Source organism: Sitophilus oryzae, unplaced genomic scaffold, assembly GCF_002938485.1.
Source record: "Sitophilus oryzae breed Bouriz unplaced genomic scaffold, Soryzae_2.0 scaffold_1625_pilon_pilon, whole genome shotgun sequence".
In the NCBI taxonomy this organism is placed as follows: Eukaryota; Metazoa; Arthropoda; class Insecta; order Coleoptera; family Curculionidae; genus Sitophilus; species Sitophilus oryzae.
In genome coordinates, this window is record NW_022146309.1 from 1,932,373 (window position 1) to 1,954,443 (window position 22,071).

At 33.2% G+C, this 22,071-nt stretch overlaps 1 protein-coding gene across 5 annotated transcripts in view; it reads right to left on the bottom strand.

Annotated features, from left to right (window-relative positions):
• The window catches only part of LOC115880507 (protein artichoke), a 140,955-nt gene that overhangs the window by 55,595 nt on the left and 63,289 nt on the right, over positions 1-22,071 (bottom strand). For 3 of the 5 annotated variants that reach the window (XM_030897724.1, XM_030897723.1, XM_030897725.1), the window contains 3 exons: positions 17,670-17,995; positions 11,399-11,663; positions 6,290-6,541 (listed from right to left, as the gene is read on the bottom strand). In XM_030897724.1, coding sequence (XP_030753584.1) covers positions 6,290-6,541; positions 11,399-11,663; positions 17,670-17,995 — 843 coding nt within the window. Of the gene's footprint in view, positions 1-6,289; positions 6,542-11,398; positions 11,664-15,787; positions 15,875-17,669; positions 17,996-19,239; positions 19,436-22,071 lie in introns of those variants that run through there. The other 2 variants (XM_030897726.1, XM_030897727.1) reach the window with 2 other exon arrangements.

A 22,071-nucleotide genomic window follows, 5' to 3' on the forward strand; every position in this document is an offset into this window, starting at 1 on the left:
CCACCTATGATTACAAAAATGTCTAAAATGTGCTTTACCATTGCCTCCATATTCTAAAAAAATTGAAAGAAAAGTCACCAACCACAAACCTAATATAGAACTGTTTCGGAAGCCTGAGTCACCCTGTAAATATTCAAAAGTAACTGAAAGTTTATATAGAAGTAACTGAAAGTTTAAATTGAATATCGACGTTGGATCGATTTTCGAAAACTACCTACTAACGTTTCAACATAAGTATATGTGGGATATTAATTATATTATTAATTATATTATTATATTAGACCTTATAACAAAACTCATCTAACGAAAAAGTGTTAATGTAGTGTATTAATATGGAGTAAAAATTTTACTAATTACTTTACTTTTACTTTACTAATTAAATTCGTTCTAAAAAACGATACGCTACTGGCCATTAGAACAATCCAAATGCGCCTAGTTGCCGGCTCGGTTGCCGGGGTCGGAAATTTTAGACTTCTCTGTCTCTTCTGTCTTTGTTTGACACATTGGAATGTTTGATACACTACCAACGAGTATTTATGAATGAGATGTTCGGTCTATCTTTATAATGTCTTTGGTCTCTTTAGTTATAAATATTTTTTTCCACAAGCTCTATGACTAATACTTTCCGAGATACAGCCGAGAGCTATTCTTAGTGGGACACCCTGTACTTGATATGTGCTATACGTCGATCTAGTTATGTACTTTTTGTTAACATTTTAATACGTTTTTTTCGTAATTAATTAGTATGATACCACCAGCTACACCATAGGCGTAGTGAAAACATTGATCAAAAATATAAATCTCGCTTCAAGCGGCTATGTTAAGAAAAATATGTGCCACGGCACTGTTTGGGTAAATGGTCACAGTTTGGTCTCGGGTGCTAATTGTCCTTGTATTCTTTATTCATTGGGACACAATTTACCTCTATAGAAAAGTCTCGAGAATAGTATATCCGTTAGAGGGCATCAAACTTTGGAAAAATAAACACATATTTTAAGAACCGTTATTCCGATTTGAATGAGGTTTGGGGTGCCTATGGTCAAATGTTAAACGCTTTAACATCCCAAGTAGCAGACGTTATCTAACGTCGGGTATACGTCGCGTTCAATAAACCCGACGTCGGGTACCAACGTCGGTTCGACCGCCTGACGACCCTTATTTGCACCTAAATGGGGAATACAGATTCGGGAATACATAAAAATCTAACCAAACTACCTAATTACAAATGGATTCATAATCACTCCTCGAATATAACTATAAGTGCCTATCTAATTTCATATTATAATAATTCTGAATCATTAATCCAGACATCAGTTTTGTCAACGGAAGTCACTTTTTTGATATACCTGATTAAAATACTCCGGAAAACAACGAGCGCCTTCAAAATTAGGTAGATTTATGTAATAAAAATATCTATAAAAAAGTTACTCGCAAAATATTTTTTTAATTTTCTAGCTGGTTTAATCATAAAACTGTACTGTGGTTCCCCCCAAACTCAACCTTATCAATATTATTCTACTAGAAATCGAAATGAGAATATAAATTTTAAAAACAAAAAACGATTTTAATATGGCTGACAATCGGATACGTGTTAAGAATGGCGGATTTCTGTGTCCGACTTAATATGAACTACCAATATGCCAATTCCGGCCGGGTCTCCAACATTAAGGATGATTCACGGTACACCGGACCGTACCCGAGCCGGGCACGTTTCGTGAAGTAGACACCGAGCCACGTCCGGTCCTTCTGTTTATGCTACACCGAGTTGATAACGGGGCTCGTATTAGTTCTGAGTATATTATAAAACACAGCCCCATAGACACACGAAGATTTAATACGAACAATGCCAAAGTTCTCGCAAGTGGAATTGGTGCCAATTACAGTTGATGAAAAAAGAACAACACCTGCTCAAAGGGCAAGATGAAGGACCTATCTTTTTCATTACATCCTTTCATTGTCCAGTTTTATGCATTCCCTCTCATTAAATACTGCTGTAAGATTCACTACCTACTACAGACATGATAAAAAGTGTACTTTGTTTATACCATAACTGCAGATTGCAGTCAGGGGCACCAGGAAAAGTACATTCATGCTTTCCGCAACGTGGCGGGAACGGAGCGGATCCGAGAAAAAAATGTACGCCGACATTTCTGGGACGGGGCACGGACGAGTTCCGGCGAAGCTCGGATCGTGCTCGGCCTGGCATGAATGTATATGTGTAAAGAACACTTGACAATGTTTGGCCGTGTCTTCACCGACGCACGGCTCGGACCCGTTACGGTGTAGCGTGAAGCATCCTTTAGTCGTCTCACACGACCGAAGTCATCAAACCGGACGACCGGCAATCGTATTATGACGTATATAATTATTATAATTCCAACGTACGCCACGTAACCTCACTTTGCGTATCAGTGATTTGTGGATTTGTGCAACTATATTTTAGTTTTTGTTTTCTCCTTAAAAAAATGGGCAGCCACTTTTTTAAGCCTAACCTCACATGTGGGAGGAGGATGGGGTCTGCTGGTTTCCTAAGCTAAAAAATAAAATTAAGATGCACCAGTGTAATGCAGCATCTCTTCCGGGTAAAAATCATTTATGGGTGGAGGCAAGACGTCACTACAACTATTATTATTTTGCAAAAGCCTCGACCTCTTTCTGTAAAATGTAGATGAATGTCTAAATGCCTTTTTAGTGTTTTTTTAGGCATAAGTTTACAAAATTTTACAAAAACTTTTTATTAGGTTATGTTCATGATGTTCATTAGGTCGCAAATGCTACTTAATGGGTTGTATTTACGGACGTAAATAGAGATACGTAAATTAGGTTATAAATATGAACATAAAATACAACAAAATATAATTGGACGTTACTTTAGAGATTATCAGTGAGACGTATCCTATTCGGACAACGGGTAGACGTCGGGCTAGTTCAAGTATATATACGTCGTGCAATCCAACGTGGGAACGACGTTGGGAAATTAATAAAAATGGTACGTTGTTATTTTGTACGTCGACAGATCGTTGGATTTACCGACTGAGATCCAACGACGTCGCTTTTAATAGGAAAGCGACGTCACAGGTCGTATCACCAGCACCCGACCTAAATTTGCACAAAATCTGACGTCGCTTCAGGTCAGATTTAGTTCGAAGTCAGATAGATGCTACTTGGGATTTGAGTTTCACCAAAATCAAGAAATAGTACGGGGAGGGTGTAAACTACCCTTACATAAATTTTAATAGAAATATTTTCCGACGACCGATTTTTCCACCGACGCGCGACGATCGATTTTTTTTCCTAAAATAATCCTTATAGTATACAGGGTGGTGACAATTTCGATGCTCAACATTAGCATCTCAGAAACTACGAGAGATACGAATTCGGTTATATGGGACAAAAGTTGTGTAATTAGAAGTTTGAAAAACACCTATGAAGAAAACCCCGGTATCTTGATTAGTTTCGGATTTATGTCAAAAAATTGAAAATAATCCGTTTATTTTAAATGACAATATCTTCAGAACTGTTGTATCTATATGGTGGTATCCTCTGGTGGTATCTAATCAAATTCACTAAAAAAATAGATTTTTTCAAAATTTGCCGAAGATCAAGTCTGCCTTGGAAATGCAATTGGCACTTTACCTGTTAGCAAGTTAATTTTGTTTTATTCTGTTAAGTGTCAAATTTGGATGCACAAAAATTGTGTAGAAGAGTTCAATACAGGTCAATACAGAACCGAAAATTTTATTGTCAAGAATGCCAGCGCAGACGTTCAAAGAATATCTTATTTGTGGTTGTGGTCTGGTTTCTCTAATTAAATGAGGATTTTTTTTTGCATAATAATGTGAATTTTTTTCTGTTAAATGTACCAGAATTCGTAAATAAAGATTCATCCGTCCATAATATTTTTGTAGAAAAAAGGGGACTTTCTTGAACACTTTCCCGAACCCATTTGCAAAATTGTAATCTTCTCTCGTGATCACCAGCATGTAAAAAATGTAAATTTGGTACACATTTAAATTTAAAGTTGTGATATTTATGCTTTTTGATAATTTTCCTTATTTGATTATTATACAACACTCGCGACTTATTTTACTATATTATTATATTATATAGATTATTTTTTGCTTTATCTAATAGTATAAAAATTCAAAATGGCGGCCATAAGAAAACAAAACTTGACTGTCACGGCCTTAAATTTTTACCCCATTGCGCCTAAAGAAGTTTCACTTTAAAAAAATGCGTTTCGGAAGCTGAATTACAAAAAATTATTCTTGTAATATCAAGATACGTAGGCGCATAAAATCTAGTATGCGTTAATGATCTAGTTCGCGGAAATATGGAATTTTATGTTAAAGTTCGTTTTGTTTTTCATTGACTGCCCTCTAACGGACAAACGAAGCACTTTTGTATAGAGGTACATTGTGTGTAATTAACTTATATTGAAGCAAAAATACGCAGTTCTATGTCCACGGAATAATAGAATTCCCTGTATATTTTGTAGGTCTGCTTCTTATTTTTTAAAATTTGATACACTCTAACATATTTCTCACATTAGCATTCTTTAGTATAGAGGTAGTGTCCAATGAACTTATTTTCATTCCAAAAATATGTAGTAGTTCTATGTCCACGGTATATTGGGAGACCCTGTATAATACACACACCGGAAAGGTCTAGGGATATTACAATTTTATCCAGCCATCGTCAGTAATTTTATTATTTGCATTTCTGATATAATAAAATTAAAATAAAAAAATAGTTTACAGGACGTATTGGAAATAAAAATGCGAAATTTACCGAATTTTTCAAATTTACCTTGATTTTTATTGAACTCAAAAAAATACACACATTTTTTTTTATTCTAAACTGTGAATTAAAAAAAAGATAAAACCATTTTTACTTAATAAAGGATATGGCCTCCTCTACTGTTCATTACAGCCCTACATCGTCTCTCCATGCTCCTGATCAGGTTGTCGATCTCTTCTTGAGGTACAGCCTGCCACGCTGCATTCACGGCCCGAACCAGATCCCTACGAGTTTCATGAGGCATACCTATTCTCAAAATTCTTCTTTGGACCGCGTCCCATACGTGCTCGATGGAGTTGAGGTCAGGAGATTGTGCCGGCCAGGGTAAGATGTTTAATTGATGAGCATTGATAAACACATTTACCACTCTGGCTGTATGAGGCCGTGCATTGTCATGCATGAGAATGAAGTTTCTCCCAAAATCATTGGCATATGGTAACACGACAGGCTCTAGAATTAAATCACGATATGTGGTTCCTGTTAGAAACCTTTCAAGAAAAACGAGATCGGTTTTTCGGCCTAACTGGACTCCTCCCCAGACCATAACTGTTCCACCTTGATAAGGTTGTACTTCCTGAACATGATCCAACCGAATAAGATTTCCCGGTTCTCTCCATACCCTAAGCCTTCTCGAATCCGGATGAATTCCAAAGCGTGACTCATCCGTGAAGAGAACATTGGCCCATTGTTCATTCGACCACTGAACATGATCTTGAGCCCACAAATATCGTACCTCTCGATTTCCTCTCGTTAAGGTTGAGCTCTCCAGGGGCGCCTGCTTCTTAAGTTGACCTCTCTTAATCTATTGCGAACAGTGTCAGGACTAACGGTTACATTATGTATTTCCTGGAGAATTAAACTAAGCTCTGGTGCTGTAAGAGTCGGTCGGCGTCGAGCATTTAATTGTAAAAAATTATCTTGCTGAGGGGTAGTAATGCGATGTCGCCCTGTGTGCCTTTCAGCAACATCACCACTTTCACGGTAGCGTGCACTTAACCGCGATATTACACTTTGGGTTGTATTTAATGCTCTAGCTACGTCGATTTGGCGCATTCCAGCTTCGAGCATACCCATGGCCCTTAGCATTTCGTCTCTGTTAAGATGTCTACGCTCCATAATGTTTAATACTAAACAGAGTTATTTGAATGAATTCTGGCCAGTTATCATAAAAACATAACCAGTACAGGTTAAATTCGAACAATTGATGCTAGGAGCTTTTTATACATTTGACAAAAAATGCACAAACACTTCTGCAAATATCCCAAATTTAGAAATAACTAGTGTGACTACTTCGTTTCAATCGAAGTAGAAAGAATCGGCCTACAAATATGTGGTTGTTTATTCAAAACATTTATTTTTAACTTTAATAAAATGATATCCCTAGATTTTTCCGGTGTGTGTAGATACTTCTTAATTAATGTCAATTTCGCTACACTGGTTTAGTATGACGTTAAATGAGTCAATGCTGTTAAATCTAAATATTATATACCTAAATGCATTTCCTGACAAATCTAAACCCTTTAATTGAGGTAAATTCCATAGAGGCGATATGAGTGTATTTGATAGTGAGTTATTCTTGAGCCTCAACTCTCTCAAAGCCGGCATAGCTACAAATGCTTCTCTGTCGATGAGGTGGATGTTATTATAATCTAAATTAAGATGTTCTAGTGTTTGATGACCTCTAAGGGAGCCAAATGGAATTGCTTCGAGGTTATTGTAACTCATATCTAGAAATACCAATCTAAAAAAAAATAATTTTATTAGAGGGTATCGTATGTAGATTATAATATACCGGGTGTTTTTCAAAAGTGGCTCACACCTATAACTTTTTTATTTTTAATAAAATGAAATTTGGTATGTTAGTATACAGGGTGGCGCCTCTCATACGACGCGGAGGCTCCAAGGAGAACGACAGTTTATATTGAAGTGAAATTTTGTGAGCATATGTAGGCATTTCCTAAAAATACAGAGAGTTCTACAGGATGTCCCCAAAAAAAGTTACACATCAAAGTTTGTTTTCTTGTAATGGAACACCCTGTATATTCACCACGAAGAACAATGTTAAAATTTCCATAAAAGCTTGGAAATTGGAATTTATCCGGTATAGCCTAATAAGTAGTTAAAATAACTATTGTACTTTAAATCAAATTAAAACCTGGTTCAAAAAGTTATACAGGGTGAGACAAAATTAATATTGAACATTAGTCACATTTAAAAGCAAATTTCTCTTATTTTAAATTAACCCAGTATAACATTAATTCAATTAGAAAATGTGAAATATGTCAAAAACGTTACATTTTAGTCATATACTTCTTTAATTAAACTCACCTTTATTTTTTTCCTAGAATCCGAAAATCAATTAATATAGAGGGTGTTCCATTGCAAAAAACCAACTTTGATGCGTAACTTTTTTTGGGGACACCCTGTAGAACTCTATATATTTTTACAAAATGCTTTCAATTAACCTACATACGCTCTCAAAATTTCATTTCGATAAAAACTCCCGCGTCGTATGAGAGGTGCCACCCTGTATTATGACATAAAGCGGGATTGGTTGATGTATTCAATTAGTTTCTGTCACTTCCTGTTTCACCGGAAATGACTACAACTATTGATTTTTAAACGGTATACTCGGTATTTTTTTACTTTATTTGATAGAAAATGACTAAATGCAGAGCAAGATGAGACTTATACATTTCTATAAATTCTGTCAAGACTTCTTGGCGGCGCATGGGGTGATAAATATCGGCTATGCCAAAAATCTAAATACCAACTAATTAAGAAAAATATGTGCTACCAAAACTAAACTTTAAGAAAAATTAATGAATTGATTTAACATTTTCTTGTTTTTTATCCGCCCTGTATGATATAGGGTGGCCCATTAGTGCGAGGAAGTTGAATATCGTCATTGTTGTCAAATATTAATATAGATGTTGCATGGTTTAAAAAGGTGCATGTCCCAAAATATTTTGTTAAATACAGGGTATCCCAAAAAAAGTAACGATAAAGTTTTTTTTAACCCTGCAGACGGGGCGCCCTTGTGTAGCTCATGAGCCGGGGCGCCGGGTCTCTGAGACCCATCGTCAAATATCGCGTTTTTTGGAAAAAAAATTAAAACACTATATTTTAATTGAAAAAATATACCTTAGTTTATTCAAATATTATAATAGGAACATGATTTAAATATACATAGACAAATTTTATCTTGTTCTAAAATTTGTTGTCAAAAAATATACCATTTTCTAAAAACTAGGAAACAACTGGTAAATAGGTAAACAAAATAAGATTTTCTAGTGAATCATTATAAAAATATTATAGAACAATAGTTTTTATTGATTTATGGCAATTTCTGAGCACTCAGGACACCAAGCTTCCATGTGAGAGAGACAAACAATTTTTTTACATTTTTTGCAAAAATATTTGGTTTTTGAATCCTTTTTGCAAAAAAGCATCTTCTTCTGGTACCTGGTTGGATTTCTTCATTTTTCATATTTTCTTGTGTTCCAGCGACTTCTTGTCTCCTTTCTTTCACCGACCTTGGCACATTTGTTTCATAGTGCGGGCGTTCCTCTTCTCTCTCTCTCGCATAATTTTTCGCTAATCCAGAAATATAGTGACTTGTGTTCTCCCCTATAATGTTGAGCATTTCAGTAGTAAAAAATAACGACCAACATTCATCGGGTGTTTTGGCGTTTTTCCCACAGTTTCTGACGCCTGGTAATCGCACAATAATATTTTCCCTTCTCGTTCTTACTGTTTTGTTTGGGCAATGTTTATGCCACGGCTTTGTGCCATCTTTTCCAATGAAAGTTGGAATTCTTGCTAATTTTGCAAGGGGTACATCGTCGTCACTGCTATCAGAACACTCTTGTTCGGATTCGCTATCAGTGTTTCGAGCTTCAACATGATTTTCCTGAAACACCAATTCCTCTTCTTCATCATACGGCTCTTCCTTTGATGCAACTTCCTCCCATAAACGACAAAGTTTTTCTTGCTTTTCTTCATAATAATTAGACATTGCTGCTAAATAAAACAAATCCTATTTATAAAATTTATACAATATAAGTGATATTTACCCTAACTTACCAAAGAAAAATATATCCAGCCAGTTGTAGAAAAAATACACTGAGCCGGGGCGCCGGGTCTCACAGACCAAAATCAAAGTAATTCAGAAACTAAAATACTTGCTCATTCACGAATTACTGTGCACGTACTGAGTCTAAGCATAAACAGATAGATAGATCGCCAGGCAATTACGACGATTTTCCGAAAATTGCGGATAGGTTTTCGGAGCGCCGGGTCTCAGAGACTAGGCGCCCCGGCCGGAAGGTTAAATTGCAACCCACACTTTTCTGTACAGAATTTGATTCAAAATAAAATTCTGCTATCTATAGAAATAGCATGGCAACACCGCATATAGCTTTAAATAAACGTAATATCTATATTATGTTTATTTAAAGCTATATGCGGTGTTGCCATGCTATTTCTTAGTTACTACCTAAACTTTGGTTAAAAACAGCATATCTGAAAAGTGGTAAAAACGCGAGCTATTATTATTATTATGATATACAGGGTCCGGCAATAGCGCGTCAGGTTTAAAAATGGGTTAAAATATTTTAACTTCTATAGGGTGGCTCAAAAAAGTGTGAGTGGATCGGGATAATTTTTTTTAAATGGAACACTCTGTATATTATTGCATTTTTGGCTTCCTTTCAGACTACTTTACATAATCCTATGATATGAGTAAATATATTTCGATAGTTTCAGAGATATTAATAAATAAATAAGATATATATTTTTTTCAGCCTTTCTTAAAAAAATATTAAAATTACAAGAACTGTCCTAAAATCAAAACTAAATTAGGTATTTAGTTTAGATCGTCTGTACTTACTTTGTTATAAATGTGGTAATTGTAAATCATACAGGATGTTTAAAATACTACACCAAATTTTCTTAAATATAAAATAATTTTTCTTTTTTTTAATAGAACCTCGTATATAATTTTTTTAATAGTTGGAGAATTAAGAAATAAACATTTTTTGTATTTACAGTATTTCAAAATTTTTAATGGTTTCGCAGATATTTGTGGTTTTATATTTCATATGGCATTTTCCATACCAAATTTTTATCAAAGTCACCCAATAATTTTTCTCTCGTATTTTAACGTTGAGAGAGCCATATGAAATAATACTGCGTGAATCTGCAAAACCATTAAAAATTTTGAAATACTTGAAATACAAAAATGTTCATTTTTTAATTCTTCAACTATTAAAAAAATAATATACAGGGCTTTCCATTAAAAAAAAAGACTAAGAAAAAATATTTTATATACAGGGTGTTTCAAAACAAATGCGAAAAACTTCAGGGGGTGATTCGTTGTTCAAAATAAAGGGTAGTTTGCTTCATAAACGTTGGGTCAAAAGTCAACCATTAGGGAGATATCGCGGTACAAAGATGGCAGAAAAATAATGTTTTAATTTTTTATCTTGAAAACGAAAAGAGATAGACTAATGAAATTTTATGGAAGCATTACTGTTATGAAAACACACTTTCTGGTAATTTTCTCACTTTTTTAAAATGAGTGGAAGGGGTTGAAATAAACTACCCCTATTATACTTGTTAACGAAATTTAAATTTTAAAAATCTTATCAAACACATGCAAAAAAAATAATTTGGATAGTTTAGTTTGTTTAGAAACTTTTTTATCTCTTGTGTTTTTTTGATAAAACTCACCGATTTGAAATTAAAAAATAAAATGTAAAGGATTACCCCATGTCAGGACAAAAAACATTTTTATTTTTTAATATGTACTTTTTTTATTATTTTGTACTTTCATGAATTAAAATACAGAATTAAAAATTGTCTCGGTAAATAATTTTTAAGAGGTTATCGTTCAGAAGAAAATGTAACGATATTATTACGAAATAAAACTGTTTGACAGCAGCCTACTAGATTCTTTATCCAAAAATGTTTTTTGTCCTGACATGTAATGCTTTACATTTTATTTTTTAATTTCAAATCGGTGAGTTTTACTAAAAAAACACAAGAGATAAAAAAGTGTCTAAACAAACTAAACTATCCAATTTTTTTTTGCATGTGTTTGGTAAGATTTTTCTTTAAATTTCGTTAACTAGAATGATAAGGGTAGTTTATTTCAACCCCTTCCACACATTTTAAAAAAGTGAAAAAATTACCAAAAAGTGTGTTTTCATAACAGTAATGCTTCCATAAAATTTCATTAGTCTATCTCTTTTCGTTTTCAAGATAAAAAATAAACACATTATTTTTCCGCCATCTTTGTACCGCGATATCTCCGTAATGGTTGACTTTTGACCCAACGTTTATGAAGTAAACTACCCTTTATTTTGAACAAGGAATCAGCCCCTGAAGTTTTTCGCATTTGATTTGAAACACCCTGTATGAACTATGCATCATTTATATTATAATTTTTTTTCATGTCTTTGTTAACAACGACGAAATTGGACCTTCTCGCACTAATGAGCCACAAGGTATAAGAAAATTAAAAAAAAAATACATCAATTTCTAAAAGTATTTTCTCGAATAATTGAAAAAGTATGAATATTACAAATATACCTACCGAGGCAAAGCATCCAATATAATTCTTAAGTCGGCAACATGGCTAATCTTGTTATCGACTAGTAATAATTCCTCCAATTTATTTCCAGAGTCTGGTAGAAAACTGTCTGGATGTATTCTTCGTAAAACATTTCCACTCAAATTTAAATTTCGTAACCTGGGTACTCTATCGAATGCACCTTGCTGCAATTCTCTTATTCGATTATTTGACAAATGCAGTGATGTTAACATTGGAAGGTCTACGAACGCCCCATCTTCTAGTACATCTAAAACAGTATACAGGATGCTACAAATTCAGGGTACGAGCATTGACATCCCGGTAACAGTAATAAATACGAACATGGATAAATTGGGGCAAAGTTGCGTTTTGGGATGTTCACCAAGATGCCAAAAAAATCAAAAAAGTTTTAAAAACTTCAAGGATTGCTGAGTTTTTTGGAAAAAACGGATTTTTTGAAAGTCAATTTTATTTTTTCCTGTCGTTACTTTTTAGAAAATCAAAAAATTAATTACACATTCTCATAGCCACTTTATTAGGGCTATCTGACAGTATTTTTATATTTTCAAATTTGCTAATAATTTGTGACAAACAGAGGCCAACTTATTTTTTTTTAAATAGGGACCTGCATTTTTTATTTTAGGTTTTAAAAGAACTCGGTCTCTTGAGTACAGGGTGGGTCAAATTCGACGCTTTTAAATGGAAACATCCTTTTCTATAGGAAATAGACAAAAACTAATATCGGTGTCTGGAGCTCAATTTTTGCCAAAAACATGATGGTGAAAACCGCATATCGATATCTGTTACCGTTTCGGAGTTACGGGGTGTTTTTCAAAAATATGCATTTTTAACAAATCGCTGCAAACGATATATAGCAAAACTTTTTTGCTATGGAAAATTTTGTATTTTTATGAAAACATTTCCAAAGCACTTTTTTACGTAGAATTTAATGGTTTAAGTATAATTTTTTTAAAATTAAGAATTTACGAATTATAAACAGAAAATTTTATTTTTTATATGGGACACCCTGTATATTTTTAATTTATTGAAAATAATTTAAAATTAGCTTTCCAAAAATATAACTAATAAAAAAATTCGCCCGCTTTAAATTAGTAGGCTTTGAACGGCATCGGCTGTAATGCAAAAAAATTCTAGCTGTGAGCATTAATTAAATCGAAAATAATATTTGCAATGAGAGATGCAGAATTTTATAACAATTTAAAATATATTTAACCAACATCAACACACTTAAACTATATCTAATAACAATAAAAATAAATAGCAAACCAAGATATGAGATTTTGCTACAGGTGTTCGACATATCAACCGTCTTCTGTTATGGACAGACGGGGCCGTTTTTGAACATTTCTCGCGGAATTCATTAACTCAGAATGGGTGAAAGATACCCACTCATAACAGCTAAGTATTTCTAATTCTTGTCTAGATTATACGGAGGAATAAGGAACCTTTATTCTTCCGCAAACATATCCATAGGATTAGATCCATGGGCACTAAGTCAGGCGGCCTCGACGGCCAACGGCTGGGATCTTGGTTAGCTATTCAATTATTGTTGAAAATGGCTTCAGCGTTCTGAGGCGGTGCGTCGCGTCGTCTTTCTGGAAAAATATGTTTTCGAGTTCCATTAAGGGCATATCATCAATAAGGGGTCCAAAGCCTACTAGTTAAAAGTGGCGAACTTTTAAAAATTCTGTATTTCGAAGGGGATTATAACAAAATATCAAGTGTGCTATATTTTTGGAAAGGTAATTTTAAATTCTTTTCAGTTAATTAAAAATATAGAGGGTGTCCCAAATAAAAAATAATTTTTTCTGTTGATAACTGTTAAATTATTAATTTTAAAAAAATTATACTTAAACCATTAAATTCTACGTAAAAAGGTGCTTTGGAAATATTTTCATAGAAATACAAAATTTTCCATAGCAAAAAAGTTACAGCGATTTGTTAAAAATGCACATTTTTAAAAAACACCCCGTAACTCCGAAACGGTAACAGATATTGATGTGCGGTTTTCACCATCATGTTTTTGATGAAAATTGAGCTCCAGACACCGATATTAGTTTTCGTCTATCTCCTATAGAAAAGGGTGTTTCCATTTAAAAGCGTCGAATTTGACCCACCCTGTACAATGATATGCCTCACTTAATTTTTTTTTCGGACATTTGAACACAATTTATTTACAGACACAAATACTTAAATAGTTTTGTTGTTGTTAAGGTACCCAAAACAAAAAAAAGGTATAAAATGTGACATATCATTGTACTCCGGAGACCGAGTTCTTTTAAAACCTGAAATAAAAAATGCAGATCCGTATTTAAAAAAATTAAGTTGCTGGTTCTTTAAAGATTAACTTTAAAGAACCAGAACTAGGTAACGTGTTGTGTTGTAACAAGTGACCAGTAGCGTAGCGTAGGCCCCGCAGCACCCGCAACGGCGGGGGGGCCTCGTGATTTTGGGGGCCCCGCAGGGCCTGCAGTTTTATTTACTAAATACATATATCGTCGGCTTTATGACGAAAAGGCGTATCTCGATTTTTGCTACTTTTCAGGAGAGCAATTTAAAGAAAATCACTTACTTTATTTGGCCAATAAATGTAAAGTCTTTAATTTTTTAATAGTGTTTTTGTATTAACACTTAAACGGAGACATTGAGGAAACGTTCTGAAGATAAATTGTGCGTAAATTCTAATAAATAATTTCTTTTTAGTTGTTTAATAGAGATAGGCCCTTTTGTTATAATAATAATAATAAATTTATTTCCGAACGAATAGTATACATACGTCCATAAATTTTAAAATGATGGTAAAGTGTTCTTAATAAGGAAAAAAATACAATATTCAGATTATGGAATACATACAAGAAAATACAATACATACCATACAGAAAAAAATCTGAAAATCACCAAAAAATCAGAAACAAATATTTTTAAAACTTTTATTCGCGTTGGATTAGATCAACTGAAAACAAAGACAATTTTCATTCCAGAAGCAAAGACAATAATCAATTAAAATACACTTATCTAGCTTATTTTAATAATATTGTCTTTTATACAAAAATATTTTTTTTTAACTGATATATTTTTAGTAATTATTCAGTTAATTGAGGGCATTAATACAAGGCATTTAAAGTCACGGTCCATTTAATAAAAACCAAACTAAACAAAAACAAAACATGTTTCTTCATTTGTGCCTTTTTGATACAAATCAACAGTTTCTGTTTTCCCTGTTCAATGATAACAAATTCGACTTCCATTCTACGTGTTTAGGCAGGATGATGATAGCTCATTCTAACTATGGTTTTTGGCAAAAAAACAGACTCAAAATCACACTGTAAAAGAGGGCTGCTGCCATGATAGAAGTTTTATTTTGTCCCAAGCCACCATCAGAAAATAATTAGGTAGCATTTTCATAACTTAAAACAAAAGGACCTATCTCAAATTCCATCTTTCTTGTAGTATAACAATTGTTATAACAATTGATATAACAAAGAGCCCTATCTCAACATACGTCTCTTTGTCATAACGAAGAATTGTAGTATTTGAGATGGGGCAAATTTTTAAACGAATATAAAATGAAAAAGGTACAATATTGAGATGCGCAAATTCGCTATGTTAAAATATGACCCATTGGGCATGTCATGACGTTGATATCTCAAAATCGCCAAAATTCGAGATACGCCTTTTCGTCATAAAGCCGACGATATATTATATGTGAACAGCGTCCCCTACAATTTACAAAAATAAAAGGGAAAAAATGAAAAATATTAAAAAGCTGTTAAACCCGTATATTTGTTTACGTCTCACTGTGGTCAATTTTGTCAAATTAGCCGGAAAAAAATATTAGTGAAAATTACTTAACTTTGATTAATAACTATATCCGATTTTATATGTTAGGTATTATAAAATTACATAATTAATTAATAAGAACAGGTCGTATACAGGGTGTATAATAATTAAAAACTTGGAAAAGTTTCGTTATTTTTTATTTTAAATAGATTTTGGTCGCGATCATTTGCATTTGTTAGATATTTAAAAATTATCATATTCTAAGAATAATACTATGGATCTTACAGGTTTTGCTAACAGTTGCTTTTAAAAAGTCAACAACCTCCAAGCGTTTAATCTGGGCAATACGTCCTAAAAATGGCCTGGACTTAACAGACGGGCTAGGACGGTAAATTTGTAGGTTTGGTAAAGTTGTCTAATGGTTTAACTATCAACTTAACTTTATTTAAAACTGAAACCTCATAAGACTTGTTTCTGCTAGTTCATTAAAAAAATGTATATTCTAATAATTTAAAAAAAAATCTAACCATATCAAAATTATTTACTCATATTTAATACTCAACAGAAGAACATTAATGTCAAAAAACTTACCACCAACAATTGCTCTTTCCATTTTAGATAGTATTAATGACATATAACTTTTTGCACGGAATACCCAAATTAAAAACTTGTGCAAATAACAAGATTATTTACTTTAGTTTGTCAACTATACTACATTTTCAATCAAAATAACAGTAAATTCGCAACGACCTTTGACATATTTGTTAATGAAATGTTCTTAGCAACTATTTCAAAGCCTACTTATGCAGTTTTTGACGCCCGCTTAGCCTCATCAGATTTTTTAATATTTTCCTGTTAATTTTTAAAAATTGACCACAGTGCGTCTGTTGTTTACGGTGTCTTAGCTGGTCTTAGCGCCTCTCCTATTCAACATATTCATAGCAGCGCTTTCCATTACAGTGAACACAAAACTGCAGGAAAGAGGAATGGACACGACGATGCAGATACGACGGCAGTCTGTCCAACATAAAAGACTCAAGAGGGCAAAAACACGTACAAAATTCATCACCACAGAACTTCAATACGCTGATGCTGATGACTGCGCTCTAGTTGCAAAAACGTTACAGCAACTACAAGAAATTTTGAACACATATAACTGGGCATAATCTCCCGAAAGATCACAACAATGCCAAAAAAATCGAAGAGCGGAATTCAATTACCTCGGCAGTTTGATTTCGGAAAAGGCCACTATCGACTCTGAAATTCAGCACAGGATTAGCAGCGCCTCAAGAAAATTCTGGAAATTAAAAGACAGGATTTTCTACAATCATGACTTGAGCACAAAAACAAAACTCGCAATGTATCGAGCAATAATAATGTTATACAGGGTGAGTCTTAAACAAGTGCAAATATTTTCAGGGCTGGTAGATCTCGATAAAAGAAACATATTTTCTCTTTACCATTTTTCAAATAAGTCCAAAATAACCGAGTTATTTAAGTTTGAAAATTTAAAAAAAATTGATTTTTTTTGAAAAAATTTTGAGAGTCACCGGATTTTTGCTGTATTTGCATCCCTTTTAATGCCATAACCATAGAGAAAAGCTGTAACTATGGTAATATCAGAGATTAAGAAATTATACCGTGGAAAAATTTGCGGTTTTCGAAAAATATATAGGGAAATTTAAAAGAAAATGCACGATTTTCAACATCTTTTTTTTGCGAAAAAAAAACTCATAGACGAGTTCCTGGGGTCGAAATATACCACCCCTAAAAATATTTGCACTTATTTAATACTCACCCTGTATATAAGCGAAACCTGGGTGCCGTACCGCCGATACATGAACGCATTAAACAAGTTGTAACAGAGATACCTTAGACAACTCTTAAAAATCAAATGGTTCCACCATGTTTCAAATGTATCGGTCCTTGAAAAAGATAGCTGCGAGAGCGTTGCAGTCATGATTACAAAATCCCGCTTAAGATGGGCTGGTCACGTATGCAGAATGCAAGAAAACCACCTACCAAAATCTCTTTTTAGCGGTGAGCTTGTAGACGGTAAGAGGAAACCGGGTGGACAACTCAAAAGATATAAACATATTTTCCACGAAAACTTAAGGGGAATAAACAAGTAAATGAAGTGGGAAAAAGCAGCGTACAATAGAACGCAATGGAGAAAAATTGTGAACTCAGTTAACAGCGACAACCAAAAAGTAAAGATGCAACAAAGCAATAAGATTTTTGAATGTCTGGAGTGCGGAAGAGAGATAACATCACGTATCGGGCTTTTCAGTCACAGAAAAGCTCATGAAAAAAAACGCCTTGCGTAACTATGTTCTGATGCGTGTCAAATACTCGTCAGCAAGTATTGGCAGTATTATGTAAATTGTTTACGGTATTCTCCGTTGGTAAAAGTACGACTTTTTAATAATCATTTCTGTTAAAATATTTTAATAAATTTAAGTTCTGTATTTACCTAAATAATTTTCATCCAATCTCAGCATTTGCAATTGAGGTAGTTCTCTACAAACTCGACCTACCATACCAGCATCTGATATCCTATTGCCTATTAGTATCAGTTCATCTAATATAGGTAATCTTGTTATTGCCATGGGATGAATTAAAGTTACACCACTATGAGATATATTTACTAGCCTTAAGCTGGGCAAGTCTCGCAATAGATTTGCATCCAGACGATTCAGTTTTGGACATGGTCCAATATGAAGTTTCTCCAAGGAAGGATTGTCCTTGAAATTACTTGGAGAGATTTCCATGAGCAAAGCCGACTTAATCTGAAGATATCTGTAATTTTGGGAAATAAGGTTAATAATTAATATTGTTTTTATATTACTATTAAGTAATAAAAATAAACCTATAAATTTCTCGTATATGAATAAATAATAATCAAATTCTGATTCCCTTAAACAGCCTCTACACTATCCCCGAGATGTGTTACATTTCGCAAAACATTTCTGGAAATACTTTCAGAAGTAAACTCAAATACAAGCCCATGTTATAAAAAATAGATCCCACGTTTCCTGAAAAAGATCGAGACGCACCGTGATTGGTTATTTGCTTTTTATTGTTAATCTGGGTAAACAATAAAAAAACAAACAACCAATCATGGCGCGTCTCGACCTATTTCAGGAAACGTGGGAACTAATTTTTATAACACGGGCTTATATTTTCGTACTATTTTGTGAAATAGCACGAAACAATCAACGTTGTGGTGGCTTCAGAAAAATAAGTAAACATGGAGTATGAGAGAAGTATAGACATTTTTTATAGAGTATGAATAAATATAATTAATTTGTAATGGAGTGAATTGTAATACCACTATATTAAATAACGACATGAAAAATCAAAAACAGTGCATTTAGAAAAGAGTTACCGATGGTAGATGAAATTGGCTATTCGTCTAAAGCCGCGTCCAAGCTAAGCGAACAAAACCGTTCGCGAACATATATAATTAACACTATATACATAGCAGCAGGTCGTAAACGACGTGCGACGGCACAGCCCATCGGTTCCGAGGACTGAGGGCGGGAAAGAATGCGACAACCAGTTTACTCTATAGATCTAGGATGCGTTTAGGTAGTCGCTGTTCTTTCGAGTGCCCGGCTTAATGTGATTTGAAAAAATAAATATGGATGATAACGTGAAGATTGCGGCAGCTGCTTTTATTGTATTAGCTGATGCTTGCAAAAAAAGACAAAAAAAAGAAACTCTGTAGCAAAACAAAATTGATGCAAAGCTGAGAAAACTACAGTGCAAGCATTTTATTAAATAACTTAACCGGTAAACAGTTTAAGAACTTTTGTCGATGAAGAATCAATATTTAGCATGCGGAGGGTTACAAGGATCTTTTGGTAGATTATTTGTTATAGTGTATTTTTAAGACCTGTATTCATTTTCAGCCGATTCTACCAGGTGTTTCTCAAAAGGGGCTCACCTTTTTTACTTTTTTATTTTTTCAGATATAATACAACGAAATTTGGTTTGTTAGTATATGACATAAATCGGGATTGATTGACGTATTCAATTACCTTCGGTCGCTTCCTCTTTCACTGGAAATGACTAATACTTTGGATTTTTAGACTGTATCCTCAGTACTTTTTTACTTTATTTGATAGAAAATGACATTCTGAATAGATTCAAATGGTACGAGGCTGGCTCAGCATATCTGGAAAACGCATTTTAGTACGAATAATTTGGTACCACATACTTGGTATTTGGAGTAAAATTGTCGTTACGTTAATTTATGGCCATTTTTTTATTGAAAATGTCAAAAGTTGACATATATATCATTCTATTTAGAATGTCATTTTCTATCATATACGGTAAAAAAATACCGAGGGTACCATGTAAATCAAAAGTTGTTGTCATTTCCGGTGAAATAGGTAGTGACCGAAAATAATTGAAAACGTCGATCAATCCTGATTTATGTCCTATACTAACATACCAAATCTCGTTTTTTATCTAAAAAATTAAAAAAGTTATAGAAGTAAACCACTTTTCAGAAACACCCGGTATATTTATTTCTAAAAATGTAATGGTGAAATTTTATTTCCGGTGTCAAACTTCCTATTAAGTAGTAATTTTTTAATTCTGAATCCCATAATTCCGCTTTTTAATAACCATTTAATTTAACAAAAATGAAATTATATGGACGAAGTCTAGCTACATAGCTATTCACACTCAACCCACAATAAAATTAAAATTATAAAATATTTTCTTTGTGTAAACAAATTAGTTGTAAATGTTTTTCACGATCCCAGTTAATAACTGCGTCTCCCACTGTCGAATACTCGGTAAAAAATAAAAATCACAGATGGACGCCCGAAATTAAATGAGACCCTTCCAAGTGTCCGCCACAGTGTCCGCCGAAATGCACGCCGTTTACTCCTTTTGATGTACCGACACCCGTCGGAAAAAGAACGCGCGCGCTCTAGCATACAGGCAGACGCACGCTCTGGCGTACAAGCTAGCAGAGTTGTTAAACTACACGTAGTAATTAATAAACTACAATTATTATATGCAACAAGTAGTTTTTAAATGTCGAGTAGTAAATGTGTAGTTTATGTACTAATGTAGTTTTTTAAAATAACAGTGAAAACATAACCTAAAAACTTTGTTTGTTGATCAATTTAAGAAATAAAAAATCTATATTTTGTGAATTTGTTCCTTATTATGTAATATTTTTGATATTTAGTAATTAAAAATTAGAATTTATAGTTTATTTTGTGTTTAATAGTTACTTTGTATTTCATAGAAAATACACTTTTATTGAAAAAAAAATTGTATTTTTTTCTGATGTTGTTTAACTTATACAAATATAATAGGTATAACTTCATACTTCCATGATAAGAATTTGGCTTGATTTTTGTTTAAAATCTAAATTGTTTATGTTTTAGTATATTTTTGTAGGTAGATTTGATGTAGTTTTTGAAGATAGTTTTTAAAATTTTAAAACGTAGTTAATACAAAAAACTACGCGTCGTTTTTAGCGTAGTTTTTTGATTCATAAACTACTTAACAGCCCTGCAAGCTAGCCGTTCGGCGCTCCGCGCTCCTAATAGGCCTAGGCCAGCTATACTCGTTGGCTTTATTATTTATAAATCTACCTATCTGACAATTTTCACTTATATCTTGTTAATTATATATGTTCGCGAACGTTTTGTTCGCCTAGCTTGGACGCGGCTTAAGGTTACACAAGAATATTTAGTTTTAATCATTGTCTAACATTATTAATTACAAAATAGCAGTAAAAATCTATATTTGCAACACTTAAAATCGTAAAATTGCAAAGCAATACGCAGTGACTAACTATTCTGGCGGTCCACCTTTTATAGGTTATAATCCAGGGTGTTAAACTATTTAAAAAATCGTCTAATTATTTCTTATTTTTGAATGGATTTAATAATAACATATACAATAATTTTATATTCAAATTCATTATATTCATTATAATTAAATAATAAATATATTGTAATTATTATATTCCTGCAGATTAAGTGAAAATTTTTGTTCTGAAATATCTACTATACATATTATAAACGCGTGTTCAAATATTAATCTTGTGGAATATATATCAACATAAAACGAGATGGTAATTAACGAAATATCATCGTAACAACCAGGGCCGGCGGAAGGGAAATGCTGAGACAGGTCGAGCACCCTATCTGGCGCCCCCCCCCCCTCACATAGTTATTATAACTCTCTCTTTCTTTCAGCACTATAGGTACTTTAACTACAACTAAGCATAGTTATGCTACTTTAACAATACATTTTCACTTAAAGATACTTCAAAAATCTTCTCTTCGTTCAATTTTAGTCTGCGGTTGTCGTTTTTTCTATACCGCGAGCGTCTCGAAAGTGACTTATTCCCCTATTACTTTTTTATTTTTTTAGATAAAAAATCCGAGACTTGGTATACTAGTATATGATATAAATTAGGATTGATTGACGGTATTCAATTATTTTTGGCCACTTCTTGTTTCACCGGAAATAACTAATACTTTTGATTTTTAAATGGCACCTCGGTATATTTCTTCTTTATTCGATAGAAAATGACATTCAGAGTAGAATGACATATCATATGTCGATTTTTGACATTTTTGCTCAAAAAATATATATTATAGTTTAAATTTCAATCTAGAGTACCATGACTCAATACAAAAACACTCATTTTTAAACAAGGAGCCTTGGAAAAATAGATTTGATCGTCTAATGTTTTTCGTGTCCTGTCCTGGCCGGTTAAAAGATGCCATAAACGTATTTTTAATCATATCTTAATTTTTTCAAATGGAACAAGGGTGGCGGCTCATTAGCATATTTGGAAAAAAGAATATACCATAATTTTACGAATAATTTGGTAC